Source organism: Cebus imitator, unplaced genomic scaffold (assembly GCF_001604975.1).
Source record: "Cebus imitator isolate Cc_AM_T3 unplaced genomic scaffold, Cebus_imitator-1.0 Scaffold154, whole genome shotgun sequence".
In the NCBI taxonomy this organism is placed as follows: domain Eukaryota; kingdom Metazoa; phylum Chordata; class Mammalia; order Primates; family Cebidae; genus Cebus; species Cebus imitator.
Window position 1 is genome coordinate 1,686,366 of NW_016107469.1, and position 14,615 is coordinate 1,700,980.

The following is a 14,615-nucleotide window of genomic DNA, read 5'->3' on the forward strand; positions in this document are numbered from 1 at the left end:
AAAAAAAAAAAAAAAAAAAAAAAAAAAAAAAAAAAAAAAAAAAAAAAAAAAAAAAAAAAAAAAAAAACCTATGTGACAGAGATCAACAGTAAAACTTATTTAACCAAATGCAGATTAAATTAAAAACCAACATAACAAGATTATAAGCAAAATGCCATCTGGAAAACTATGCAAAGAACCGCAGGATGAAGTTCAGTGTCCCTGCATCTCAAAACAGACTCTCACCATTGCTTTTTACTGTTCAGAGGCTCAAATCTAATGCTGCTCTCACAGCCTGTGCTACTGTGACACCAGGGAAGGACACGGAGAAGCCCACAGTTGGGCTGCTGTGCCTCTTACCTCCCTTTTCTTTCACATGGCAGTCTGTGAAAGGAAAAGCCAGAGTGCTTTGTAAAATCCTAATATGTGCAGACGGTATAACAACTCAGTAGGTATTTAGCAGGCTGGTCATCATAATTAAAGGAACCACTTTGTACTTACATGAAAAAAAAATCTACTCATGAGCAACAAATAGCTAAGTGTACACTTTATATACCTTGATGAATTTATATCAGTTTCTAACTATGTATTCTTCTTCTTCTTTTTTTTTTTTTCATTTAAGACAGGGTCCTGCTCTGTTGCCCAGGCTGGAATGTAGTGGTGCTATTCTGGTTCAATGCAAAATGCCATCTGGAAAACTATGCAGAGAACCGCAGGATGAAGTTCAGTGTCCCTGCATCTCAAAATGCCTCTGCCTCCCGAATTCAAGCTATTCTCCTGCCTCTGTCTCCCAAGTAGCTGGGATTACAGGCACCCGCCATCACGCTCAGCTAATTTTTGTATTTTTTAAAAATAGCAACAGGGTTTCACCATGTTGGCCAGGCTGGTCATAAACTCCCAATCTCAAGAGATCCACCCACATTGGCCTCCCAAAGTGCTGGGATTATAGGCATGAGCTACCACGCTCAGCCCATGTATTCATTTTAGATAAACATTACTTTCTACTAAACATGTTTACATCATGAAATTCACTCCACAAAGATAGATAGGAAGACTAGGGAATAAAACAGTGTCTTTCAAAACACTGATGAACTCAAACACAAAGTTAAGTGCTTTTTCTCCAGTGTTCCTGGGTTAGAGCTACATAAATATTCACAGTTACATGGGGACATGTAATATATAATATATAAGGACATAGTTATAAATTATAGTTATATAGTTAACATAATTATATTATTATAATTATATTTATATAGTTATATAATTATATAGTTATATAATTAATTATATATTATAATATATAATTAATTATATATATAATATATAAGGACACTATTTTATACCTAATTTATAACTATGTAGCAATTATACAGCATTCTCAGGCAAATTATAAGTTAAACTTAACCACTGAGTATTATTTGGTGATATCCCTCTTCTAATTCCTATTCTACATCCACCACACACTCACAATAATTGATCAGGATTGTAATCTACCAGAAGTGAACTCCACAAATAAATGCAGATTTGCAGACCTGGACAAAGAGAGAAAGATAATGGCTACCTGATATTTTCCACTGGACTCACAATGTAAGTCAAAGACCAATCACTGGCTTCAGCAGTAGTATATACATACTGATATAGCAAAATCAATTATTTTCTTTGTACCATTAAGTCAGTTCTCCTGTCTTATATCCAATAACTTTTCTCCCAGTTGGTCAAAGAGGAAGGAAAAAGGGAAAACCACAGTATAAACTCACTCACCTAAACCACTGAGGGTATAGAGTAGGTCCCTGGTATCCAAGAAAATGGGCCCATTCTCCTGCTGCCCTTCTTCCTTGTAGTACAGTTTGTAGCCCAGAATGGCGGCCGTGTCCTCCACATCTTGCTGCCACGTCACAGAAATGGTGGTACAGTTCAGAGGCTCCAAATGCAACTCTGGAGACTTAGGGGCTAGAAAAATTCATCAGAAAATGTATGTATAAACAACCAATCATCCACATAAAGACACAGAATAGGGTAGTTCTCTCAGTTCTCAGCAAATGGTTACCAAAAAGTTCAATCCAATAATTATACTTTAACCTAACTTTCCAAATTTCACAATAATATCAAACTTTGAGATCAAAATGTAAAATACATACTACCTTAAAAAGACCAAGATACATAAATGGTATCTGGATATTTAAGTCTTTTTTCAAAGAGGCAATCAGTATTTTCTAATTTTGGCCATCCAATACTCCTCTGTGATTTAGAGAACAGGTACTATTGTCAGTCAATTAATTAACAAGCAAGACAGAAATGTTAAAAGGGTCTAGATTCACAGTCCTACAGTCTTCCTATTGAACTAAGGATTTTAAAAATATATGGCAATGATATTAATTAGGCCTCTACGAATATCTTACTTTGGAAATCAGTTTGATTTGGACTGATGTGTCCACGAGGGATGTGCTAAGCAAACTAACAGTGCAACTAAAAAGTTTGCACACAAAAAAACTCTATGCAAGAGTGACTACTTAATAAAAAGTTTAATTTTTTCAATTAAGTCTATCACCTATGGAATATTTTTATCTGTAAAACAAAATTTAAAAATATAAACATAACTTAGAGAAGAAAACTTGATTCAAGAGTAAAAATGCTGTATTATCCTTTCTCAACAGTCTTCAGAAATTCACCTTTCACACTTGTAGCTTTAGGCGTCTTATGTGAAGTCCATACTGATGACTCTCCCAACCCCACTCTGGTGGCAGCAGTAATCCGAACCAGGTAGACACTGTCAGGTTTCAGGCCTTCCAAAAGGTACTCATGCGTGGTCCCTGGGAGCTCCAGAACTTGGATGGCATTCTCAGTACTTAGGCGGAAAGACAAGCGATACAGCACCACTTGGCCCCGCCGATATTTGGCTGGGATTGGCAGCCAGGAGATGAGAATATCAGTGGGACTTCGACTTGTCAAACTAATTTCAGGAGGTCTCAGGGGAACTAGTCATAGAAGAAAACAGGTTGTTTATAAATATTTAGAACTGAATTGCCACTTAGCACACCAGTAACTGAATTCCTTTAATTAGCAACATGTAATAAAGAAAAGATAGTTGCAGCCCTAGCAGAGGTTTTCAGTTAAACAGAGTGCAAACCAGAAAACAGAAGAAAAAGACAATGAGGGAGGGCTAAGTGTGTGGAACAAAGAATGTAAGATATACTTCACTGTGGTTGTGATTGCTTTGTTGTTGTTTGGAATGAAAATGACAATATTTGATATTCATACAAAATATGAGACTACTTCTCAAATAATTCCACTAAAGGGGTTTTGAAACAAGGAAGAGTGAATTATACAATGGTGGGAAAGCCTAGGATTCTAGAGTTATATAACCAAGCAAATAATATTTTTGAAGTGTAAGAATTAAGTCTTAAAAATTAATGTGAATTTTTTATTCTTAATTACAACATATGATGTTTAATATGAAAACAGTTTTTCCTCCAAAAATTTTAATAAAACTGGCATTTCAGGAAAATAAGTCAAATACAGTGATAGGCGGTCTAATACTAAGAGTTAAGACTTGGATTCTAGAGTTAGCTTCTCTGTGTTTGAATCCTTGTTCTACCACATACAACGATGTGATCTTGGCTAAATTAACTTCTCTGTATCTAGGTTTCTTAAGACACAAAATAAGGATAATAATAATAGCTCCTTTTACAGTCTTTCCCTGCTATGCTGAGACTCACTTTCTTTAAGGATATAGAGGGAGAAGAGATCTCACATATCAAAACAAAAAAACAAACAAACAAACACCTCTTATCAGCCTGCTTTTCACCTTAGACATGCATAACAGAGGTTGTTAATTTTAATGAGTTAACTAGAGATGTCATATATACTGTAGCTCACTCTAAAGAGGAACAGGCTCTTAAATGAAAACTAAAATTTGGAATTCCATATCCAGATCAGTGAACATTTTTTCATTTTGTCTAACTTTGATTTTATAAATAACTAAGTAAGTGGCATTATAAAGATAAAATGGGAGATCCGGGACCAAATGAACAAAAAAGGAGATTTAGGGATTATTTATATAAAAACGTTTTAAAAACTAAGAGCAGATCATTGCTTGAGGTTGATAAAACATTTGCTAAGGGAGAACAGTATGATTAAGCATATATTAAATAATTCCCTTTCACATTGAAGGGTACTAAAAAAGGTCTTCTAGAGACTCTGGGAAGAGAAATCCCTTCTTTTACAGTATGATATGAAGAGTCAGAGAAGGAGAATCAGTTCTCTAGGGCTATCCTAATGGATGAATCTTCCCACCATTATAATAATAATATGAACATCTGGCCTCCTCCAAAAGAACCACAATTCAATTTTCAACCCATGGTTAGGAAACAAACTAAACAAGTAATATTTCCCCCCTTAAGGAGTATAGGCATACTGTATTTAATCAACAGTTACTAAGTGCTAAGAATTTTTTGACAGGTGATAAATTACATAAACTCCAGGTTTCAGAAGTCCAATACCTCTGACCCTCAGTCACTACATACACTCAATATGTAGTGGTCATTACAGTTATTCATGTCTAGAAAAACTCACATTTTGTTCTTTCCAACAAATTTACAATTTAAACTAGGAATCTCTGAAGAAATACAATGAGAATATAAGAATTTTATTATTAAATTGTGTATTATGAAAGTGCTCTTTATCCTCATGTTATTGGCAAAAAGCAAGAGGATTTTAAACGGCAAATTTAACATACCTGTTTATCCAGAAAGAGGTTATTTTCTTTAAAACACATTTATTCATTGAAATTGACAAAACATATGAATGTTCATACTAAAATGATCTAGAATCATGTTTTCTTACCATCCTCTAGAGTATTCTGTGTCACATGGTCAGACATCTGGCTGGCTCCCAATGGCATATATGCCACAATGTAGAAAGTATAATTGCTGGCAGGCTCTAAGTCATCAATAATATAATGAGTTGTGTCGTTTCCAAGGACAACTTGATACTCTTCATTATTTAAACCTAAATTTAAAAACCCATGTTTTAAAATGACAAATATTCAAAACAAAATTAACAAGACCATTTTCCTGAACTGCAAAACACTGGTCATTGGGTCTAATCTCAATCCGTTATCTTCTGTGCCCTTTCACAAAATGTGGAAAGGAAGATCTTTATTTTCTAAAAGTAACCATATTTTGCTACAAATTACCAGAGGACATTTTTCCTGAATAAGTCAAACTGAAAAAAATTCTTCTTCTCTAAAAACTTCATTTACCATCTAGTCAAAACTCAAAGCAGACAATGTACAGTGGTAACATAACAGAGCTTAATACAACAGAATGCTGTAATTCATAACAGTGCATAAACTTTACTTGCTCATGGGTTTTTTTTTCTTTTAAACATAAATGGAGAGACAGTAGGAAATGCAATGGCTCCACGCTTTATAAAAACAAACCAAACCAAAAGCTGTCCTGCCAAAGATCTCATTTTGCCGCTAGAGATTCTATTAAATTTGACTGACATAAGTTGTTCTTTTATTTATATTGAAGGCAAAAAAAACCCCAAAAACTGGGAGTCACAGAATGAGCCTCCAAATGCTTTGTCCCACAGTGAGTTCTTTTTTTAAGAGAAAAAAAAATCTCAGCAATTCTTAATCAAATATGCATGGCAAGGTATAGAAGAGGATTTGTCTTTGTAGGATTTAATTCCTACAGAGCAAACCTGTAAAGTGGAACAAGAGCATTGGCAGCCACTGTGCTTTGCTAACAATTCACAGTAAACGCATGTCAACTTAATCAAATCTCTCTAAAGACGGAGTCCCTTCTCCCCACACTGGATTTATAAACAAAACAGAAGGCAAATTCCAGTGTTAAGTTTTCCCACATTTCTGAATTAACTTGATAGCATTTTAATTAGACAAGATTACAGGCATTTCACAACAGACTGGCTAATGGCTTGTTAATTAGGAGCTGCATAGTACGATTTCTGACCTACCAAACAAGGTCCTTGAGTTTGAATTAAAAAGGCTTGTTCATTCCTGAATAGACCACTGAGCCGCATGTGGAGGCTCTAATGAAACAACCATAATAGGGAACAAGAGTGGTCCCCACCAAAACCAGCATTCCTTTTACCTTCATAAATCACTAAAAAGGGAATTAACATACTCCAGCATGCTCAGTTATCAGACTTTCATTCTTCTTGCTTCCATGACCCCTGATTTACATTCAAAATATTCCTTTTCAAAACACTACTTCAAAGTACAAAAAACAAATAGCAGCAGCAACAACAAACCACCTGTTTCTATGGATAATTTTATTATATCCCCATCGTTAGGTGTTTGAATTTGTTTTTAACGTATATTCCATAAAAGCTAAGCTGTTTAAGGATAGAACTGAAATTTCTAAGCCTCTACCATGATTTCTGTGAAAAATCACCAGAGAAATTTCTAGGATTTATAAATAGTTTCTCTTTTCCCTTTAAGATATTTGCTAAAAGTAAAATACAAGGAATTCTTTTAAATCCCAAAAATAGAACCAATAATTCTGAATAAAAATTTTAAGACACGTTTGATTTCTACTTTTACATAATGAGATAGTAGTAAACAATGTCCTGTGCAATTTTCAGAGGGTTCTATATGATTTCAGAAAACATCCAAAATACACAAAATCAAAAATATGGGGAATTTGACAATGTTTACTTTCTCCCTTAAAAATAATATGCTGTAGTGTACATAGTTTATTAAGTCACACCACTATTCTAAAGTAACTGCATACTTAAACTGGTACATTAAGTCTCAGTTAAGGAATTTATACCTTGTCTGCAATAAAATTCATAAGTACACTACTTTGTAATTTCTAAGCAGGCAGTGATGCTTTGTACTAGCTAGTAATTGTTTCTAAACAGAAAAATCTTAAACTATACTTACATATACAAAGTACACAACATGAAATTTAGAAAACAATAGATACATAGGTGATTATTTTATTAAAGAAAACTGCCATAGATGAATTATGTAAGGCATTATTCATACTGAAAACAAATCCTTGATAACAAGGAGTACTTAAAAATGAGCATTCCTCAAATTGCTTACCTTCTGCTTTCATGTAGTGTACAGAATAGGCGATGACTTTGTCTGAATTATAAAGTGGCCTCTCCCAAGCTAAAAGGATGGCTGAGCTTGACATGGTTTCAGCATGTACATTACAGGGAGCACTGGGTCTGTCTTCTGACATCACTACAGTCAGTCTGGCTCTAGATAAAATAGATCCTTGGCTATTCTCAGCCATGCACTGATAAATACCATCATCTTCAGGAATAATCTGGTTAATTACCAATTTGCTGAGGAAAGAAAAAAAATTATTTCCATGAAAAATTCTAAGAATGAATGAAAAATAAGTTTGGCTATTGCTAAATATACTCTCATTTTATTTTAAAATTAAAGTTAAAATCAAGCATTTGTAGAACCCTGCAGCAACTCTGTGGAATCCTGAGGATTTTTTGGTGGGTTTTTGTTTTTGTCATTTTGGTTGTTGATGTTGTTTTAAAGAGACAGGGTCTCACTCTGTAACCAGGCTGAAGTGCAGTGTCACAATCACAGCTCACTGCAGCCTCAAACTCCTAAGCTCGAAAAATCCTCTCTGCCTCTTGCCTCATCCTCCTGAGTAGCTGGGACTCTAGGCGTGTGTAATTTTTTAATTTTTTGTAATCTTCTGTAGAGACAGGGTCTCACTATGTTGCCCAGGTTGGTCTCAAACTCCTGTGCTCCCACCTTGGCCTCCCAAAGCACTGGGATTACAGGCAAGAGGCACTATGCCTGCCTTATAGTCTCATTTTAGATAATAAAAATTACTGAGAAAAAAAAAACTATGTAATCTGTTCTAGTGAAAGACAGTCTACATTAATTACTTAAAATCACATTTATTTTTTGAGGCTGCAATAGAATTTGTGATATTCAAATGTCTTTTGCTTTAGATAACAACTTATTTTTTAATTTGGCTCTTACTAAAAATTTGTATTACTTGAACAGCAACTCATTTATAGACTATTATAATGTGTACATAAAATTCAGGTCAACAAAAATTTTTAAGTTTTGTTCAACATAAATGAGAATGTTACAATAATTTGTATTTAAGCTAATAAAAATGAATTCTTAAAATCATTAACTGTGGAGAAATCATTAGGGAATTATTTCTTCTAATTTCCTTATTTTATGAAGAAGGAACTAAGACTCCAAAGAGCTAATATTGCTTTCTTGTGATAACTAGTGGCTTAGCAGGACTAGAACCCTGGAGTTTGGGGAGCGGTCTAACATTCATTTTATTACCATCTACCACTTTCATGACCCATGTATATAAAATATCCATGAGAATCTGCATAGTGCATGTATGACATGCTAATATTATAAACCTTAACTTATTTTAGTTTAGTTTCATTTTGTTAATAACTATCAAGATAAATTAGGTATTTGGCATTAATATAACGATTTCACATAAAAATTACTAAAGCCATTATATCATATATAAAATGGTAGCAAAGTGACACAGCCTACCTGTTGTACATTTTAATTCTACCATTTGAATGTATCTTCCTTCCATTTTTCAGCCATGACATCTTGGGAGAGGGGATTCCTTCTGCCTGACACACAAATCGAGCAGTGCCAGCTCGAGGTCTTGTTAAACTTTCTGGCCATTCGACAAATGAAGGAGGAGCTATTTTTAAAGAAAAAAGAAAATATTTCTGTCAGCCTAACAGGGATGATATAAACAGTTAAGGAAGAATAGAGCAAATGAAACAAGTCCCATTACTGAAGTTGTCTGACATTCTGAGATCCTATCTACATCTCCATACAACCCTCCAGGTGCCTTTTCTCCTCACTGTTCAGTGTTTACTTCCTCCATGATTTCCCTATTCAGACCATCTATATAGACACACTTAAAATATACGTACCTATCATCCTTCTTAACTAAGCTCAACATACAGCCACTTGCAAACATAGTTAGACAATCAACAGATTAAATTTTTAAACTGGCAAATAGGTATATGGATATGTGGGTAAGTGTGAAGGAGCTAGAAGGGAAGCTTAAATAAGAAGGAACATAATGGTATGCACGTAAACACGATGGTGACCTCAGAATGACTCTACAGTTATATTTTAATATAAGTATTTATTTTTTTCCTGAAATTCATCATTGGATTATAACACTTCCATATCAATCTTCACAACGCTACAAAGCTCAAGAAAGGCAGAAGTAATCTATGAATGAGATAAAACAGCAAATGTTAAAATGTAAGATTTCCCTGATTGCAGAATGAGAGGAACATACCTAATACAGTTAAAGTTGCCATAGCAACTGTAAAGTTGCGTGTTCCAGGGGTAGTGGCCCGACAAACATAAACTCCAGCATGTTGTAGCTTGATATCAGATATCATAAGATTACTATTTCCAAGTACCCGAGTATTAAAGACATCAATGGATTTGTGATCTATTTCAAAGAGAATACTTCAGTTAAAACAATGTACCATATAATCTGAAATTATCAAAGGACCACTATCCAAGCAATCAATCATGAAAAGCATAAAATTCTCCATATTAAGACCTTTTCTCTACACACTGAAATGCCAAAAATGTTAAGACATTCAATAGCCAAACCTGTGTTTTTATACATAAAATAAATACTTTATAAATTTCATTAAAAAAAAAAATTTAAGGAAAAGGTTTTTTTTTTTTTCCTTGAGAAGACTTACCAAGACGGCTCCAAGAAATGATTGGTTTGGGATTTCCTGTGGCCATGCATTCCAAAACTACAGTCTGATGAAGAGACGTTGTTATGTTTTGTGGACCTGCTATAATGGTTGGTGTGTGGAAGGATTTAGACTCCTTAGCTTTGGGGAGAAAAAGAGAATATAAAAATAATTATAAATAAAATATAATAAGTGAAATTAGTAAGAATTTATTCTTGTCATTCACTTTTCTTTTTTTTTTTTTTGAGATGGAGTTTTGCTCTTGTTGCCCAGGCTGGAGTGCAGTGGCGAGATCTTGGCTCACTATAACCTCCGCCTCCCAGGTTCAAGCGATTCTCCTGCCTCAGCCTCTGGAGTAGCTGGGATTACAGGCATGCACCACCATGCCCGGCTAATTTTGTATTTTTAGTAGAGACAGGGTTTTGCCATGTTGGACAGGCTGGTTTCAAACTCCTGACCTCAAGTGATCCACCAGCTTTGTTGGCCTCCCAAAGTGCTGGGATTACAGGCCTGAGCCACCACACCTGCCTACTTTTCTTTTTTCTAAAACAACTTTATTGAGATATAACTCACATACCATATAATTCACCTATTTGAAGTATATAATTCAGTGGTTTTTAGAGTTTTCAGAGTTGTACAATTATTACCACAATTAATTTCAGAACATTTTTATCACTCCCCAAAACAATCCCATATTCATGTCACTCCCAATCTCTTCTTCTCTCCACAGCCTAGTAACCACCAATCTACTTTCAGTCTCTCTGAATTTGCCTATTCTAAATATTTCATATAAACAGAGCCACATATTATGTGGTCTTTTGTGACTGGCTTCTGTTCACTTAGCATAATGTTTTCAAGGTTCATCCCTGTTGTTACATGTATAAATACTTCATTCCTTTTTATTGAGCAATATATATCATTGTATAGATTAACTTATTTTATTTATCCATCCATCAGTTGATGAACATTTAGGTTGTTTCCTTATCATTACCTTTCACTGAGGTTAAAGCACTCATTTATTTATGTAATTATCTAAAATTTATTTAATTTCCCTAAAATTAAAGCACAGCATTAAATACATAACTTCGGCCTCTTCATGTTTTTCAAAATTTCTTTTTATTTTTCAGCCTTAAAGGATCTGTTAGAAAGCAGTATCTCTTGTGAAGAATAAACATTTATGTTAAGTTCAACAATGTCTTCAGTACAGGTTTTCTTTCACTACGTTTACATAACCTTAACCTTTAAAATAAAAACTAGCATCTATTTCATTTTAATGAAATACCTATTTCTTTATATTCATCTCTTTAGTTTCTTTTCTGCCTATATTAATGTATGGCAAAATATATAAAATTGTGTTCACTTAATATTTACAAGGATAATTTTTGAATTGAGACTGGGATTTTTTTTTAATTTTAATTTTTGTGTTTTAAAAAATTGTTTTATGTAAAAGTTTTATATTTTTTATTCTATAAACATTACTTTTTATAAAAGGCATGTATCATTTTTACAAATACAAATTATGGTATTTCTTTAAACAACAAGCAAAAGAATGTAAGACTGGAAACAAATATATTTTTTTCCACATTTGACAATTCTGGTAGAAATGGATGATTGTTATTCTCTTTTTTGTGCTTTCTATATTTTACCCTTTTAAAAATAAAAGTGAAATATAGCCAGCCCTCAGTATCTGTGGGCTGCACATCTGTAAATTCAACCAACTGCAGGTTAAAAACATTTACAAATAATAATAAAAAATAAAAATAATAGAAAATTTTAAAATACAATGATTTATATAGAATTTACATCATTTGGTATTGTAAGTAATGTACAGACGATTTAAAGTATACAGGAGGGTGTGCATAGGTGAATTAAAATACCATGCCATTTTCAATAAGGGACCTGAGCATCAGTTAATTTTGGTGTTGACGTGAATAGCAAAGATTGAATATATATTTTTGAGACGGAGTTTCACTCTTGTTGCCCAGGCTCACTGCAACCTCTGCCTCTCAGGTTCAAGCAATTCCCCTGCCTCTGCCTCCCGAGTAGTTGGGATTATAGGCATGCGCCACCACGCCTGGTCAATTTTGTATTTTTAGTAGAGATGGGGTTTTTCCATGTTTGTCAGGCTGGTCTCAAACGCCTGACCACAGGTAATCTGCCCACCTCAGCCTCCCAAAGCACTGGGATTACAGGCATGAGCCACCATGCCCAGCCAAGATTGAATATTTGTTAATCTTTCTTAAGATTGAATATTTCTTAAAGACGTTGATATGACATAGAAAATTAGCCTATAAAAGAGGAGTTGCTTAGTAAGTGAAAATGACCATTTTCCAAATAGATAATAATTTAAATGAAATTCTACGTTACAGTACACTATTACAGCAGAGGAGAAAAAGTAATAACTGCACCAATACAATGTCATAAAAATGGAAAAAGCCACTCTGCATGGTACCTGGAATCACAGTTAGCGAGGCCTCCATACTTTTACGTCGGTGAGCTACAGTGGCAGCAACACAGCGATAATTCCCAGAATCCATCTGGTCGACATCATAGATCTGCAATACTCCTGTTGGTAGGGTAGTTATCCTGTTATAAGAGAAAGATAACTAAACTTTTTGTAGAAGATTTTATATTTTACTATATTTATTTATTTATTTATTTATTAAGATAGAGTTTTGCTCTTGTTGCCTAGGCTGGAGTGCAATGGTATGATCTTTCTTTGTTCACTGCAACCTCTATCTCCTGGGTTCAAGCGATTCTCTTACCTCAGCCTACCAAGTAGCTGGGATTACAGGCATGCGCCACCATGTTTGGCTAATTTTTGCATTTTTAGGAGGCAGAGTTTCACCATGTTGGCCAGGCTGGTCTCGAACTCCTAACCTCAGGTGATCTGCCCGTCTTGGCCTCCCAAAGTGCTAGAATTGCAGGTGTGAGCCACCACACCTGGCCTAGATTTTATATTTTATTTATCATATTCAATGAGAGGAATTAATACACTCAATCTTTTTACAGTGCTATAAGTAATACTTTAAAGACCTTTAAAAATACTAGCTTGATTCTACTGTTCTCATTTGGGTCACTAAAGCTCTCTATAACATAAACAATCCAGCATGATTTGGTTTGTGCAATCTATCAGTCGAATTTTACAGAGTCACATTTGACATTCCAGCTTTGATTTAGCTAGTTGGTGGCCCAGAGTTTGGTACAATTTTTTTTAAATTCCTGATTTTTTACCTACTAATATCCATATATTGTCTAAGACATATGTAGCTTTTTGTTTTTTTTTTTTAATAAAGGACTTCCATGAATAACTTATTCTATCTTAGTACTTTACCATGTTAGCAAATGATGTCTGCCTACTCAGGAGCAGGGCAGGAATCAAACATTTTGGAGTTGCTATCAAGTTCTTGATCCCTAAATCCCAATCACCTCAGAACACTTGATGTGTGCATGTGCACATGTGTATGTGCATTCATTTGCAGTAAAGAGGGGGGTTGGGAAGTGGAAGGCAGAGACAGGAGTGGGCAGCTACACCACCACTGCCCTTCCTAGGAATGAGAATGTAATTTGGTTTCCTAAAGCTTTGGGCTGCAGTTCAGATACTCATGGTTAGAACAGATGGTTGAGGAAAGGCTCAAGGCAGTAGGAGAATCTATTTAAATGCTGATGTGAATCAAGAACCATGCCCCATATGCCAGAGACTGATGATCTAATTCTTTGGTTAAGTTTGAAATGTCTTAAGCAATCAGTTATTACTGTCCTAAATAAAAATGAGGCCCATAATGGTCTTTCTCCCTATATAATCTCACATGAAGTCTTGATTACTCCCATATCATCTTCAAAGACAAAATCTACATCTACCTGTCCACAGTCATAGGTAGAGTTGTCCGATTGAACTCCCATGTTATGACTGCAGGAGGGTTGGATGAAATCTTGCATGCAAATCGAGCAACTCCACCTTCATGGACCTCAGTAGAAACTGGCTGAACTTCAAATGCAGAAATAGCTATAAGATAAAGTTTGAGAAATTCAGAATAAGTTCATGAAAATAACAGAAGTAACATCATGCTAGATACTACTTATTAGAGTTGAACCCTTACTGAGATATAAGAACAATCTAACATACCTAGCATGAATTTAGTGAATGATTTTGGAAAAACCACTAGGCAGTTGCCCAATTTAAGGAGTCTGGTCTTTCCCAAAATTAAATTCTAAATAGGTTCACAAGAAACTTATCATCTATTTGGAGACAAAAAATGAACATATGAAACAAACATAAACAATGGTATGTAATTACATACTAAACTGTGCAGTACAAATGTCAAATACTATTGTATTTCAGAGGAGAAAGAAATAAAGACAAACTAGTCAGGTAAAAACCATTTACAGGAATTAGTTTTGAATTCGCTTTTGAAGAATCCATTGGATTTAGATGGGGGTGGTAGTGGGAGGGAGCAGAACATTAAAAGTGAAAAGAATAACATGAAGACAAGCACAGAGGTAAGAAATGTGAAGCTTGCCTTCATAGGATTGTGAAGAAACAGCCAGGACTACTGCAAAATATTTCAGATTAAGAGTTTATGGGAGGCCGGGCGCGGTGGCTCAAGCCTGTAATCCCAGCACTTTGGGAGGCCGAGGCGGGTGGATCACGAGGTCAAGAGATCGAGACCATCCTGGTCAACATGGTGAAACCCTGTCTCTACCAAAAATACAAAAAATTAGCTGGGCATGGTGGCACATGCCTGTAATCCCAGCTACTCAGGAGGCTGAGGCAGGAGAATTGCCTGAACCCAGGAGGCGGAGGTTGCGGTGAGCCGAGATCGTGCCATTGCACTCCAGCCTGGGTAACAAGAGCGAAACTCCGTCTCAAAAAAAAAAAAAAAAAAAAAGAGTTTATGGGAAAGCTGAAG

At 34.9% G+C, this 14,615-nt stretch overlaps 1 protein-coding gene across 1 annotated transcript in view; it reads right to left on the reverse strand.

Annotated features, from left to right (window-relative positions):
* PRTG (protogenin) overlaps window positions 1–14,615 on the reverse strand; it is a 129,222-nt gene that overhangs the window by 59,742 nt on the left and 54,865 nt on the right. Inside the window, exons 3-11 of the mRNA XM_017543374.2 lie at window positions 13,567–13,711; window positions 12,158–12,291; window positions 9,709–9,846; window positions 9,288–9,446; window positions 8,513–8,672; window positions 7,055–7,302; window positions 4,822–4,986; window positions 2,649–2,954; window positions 1,741–1,929 (exon numbers count right to left, since the gene is read on the reverse strand). Coding sequence (XP_017398863.1) covers window positions 1,741–1,929; window positions 2,649–2,954; window positions 4,822–4,986; window positions 7,055–7,302; window positions 8,513–8,672; window positions 9,288–9,446; window positions 9,709–9,846; window positions 12,158–12,291; window positions 13,567–13,711 — 1,644 coding nt within the window. The remainder of the gene's footprint in view (window positions 1–1,740; window positions 1,930–2,648; window positions 2,955–4,821; window positions 4,987–7,054; window positions 7,303–8,512; window positions 8,673–9,287; window positions 9,447–9,708; window positions 9,847–12,157; window positions 12,292–13,566; window positions 13,712–14,615) is intronic.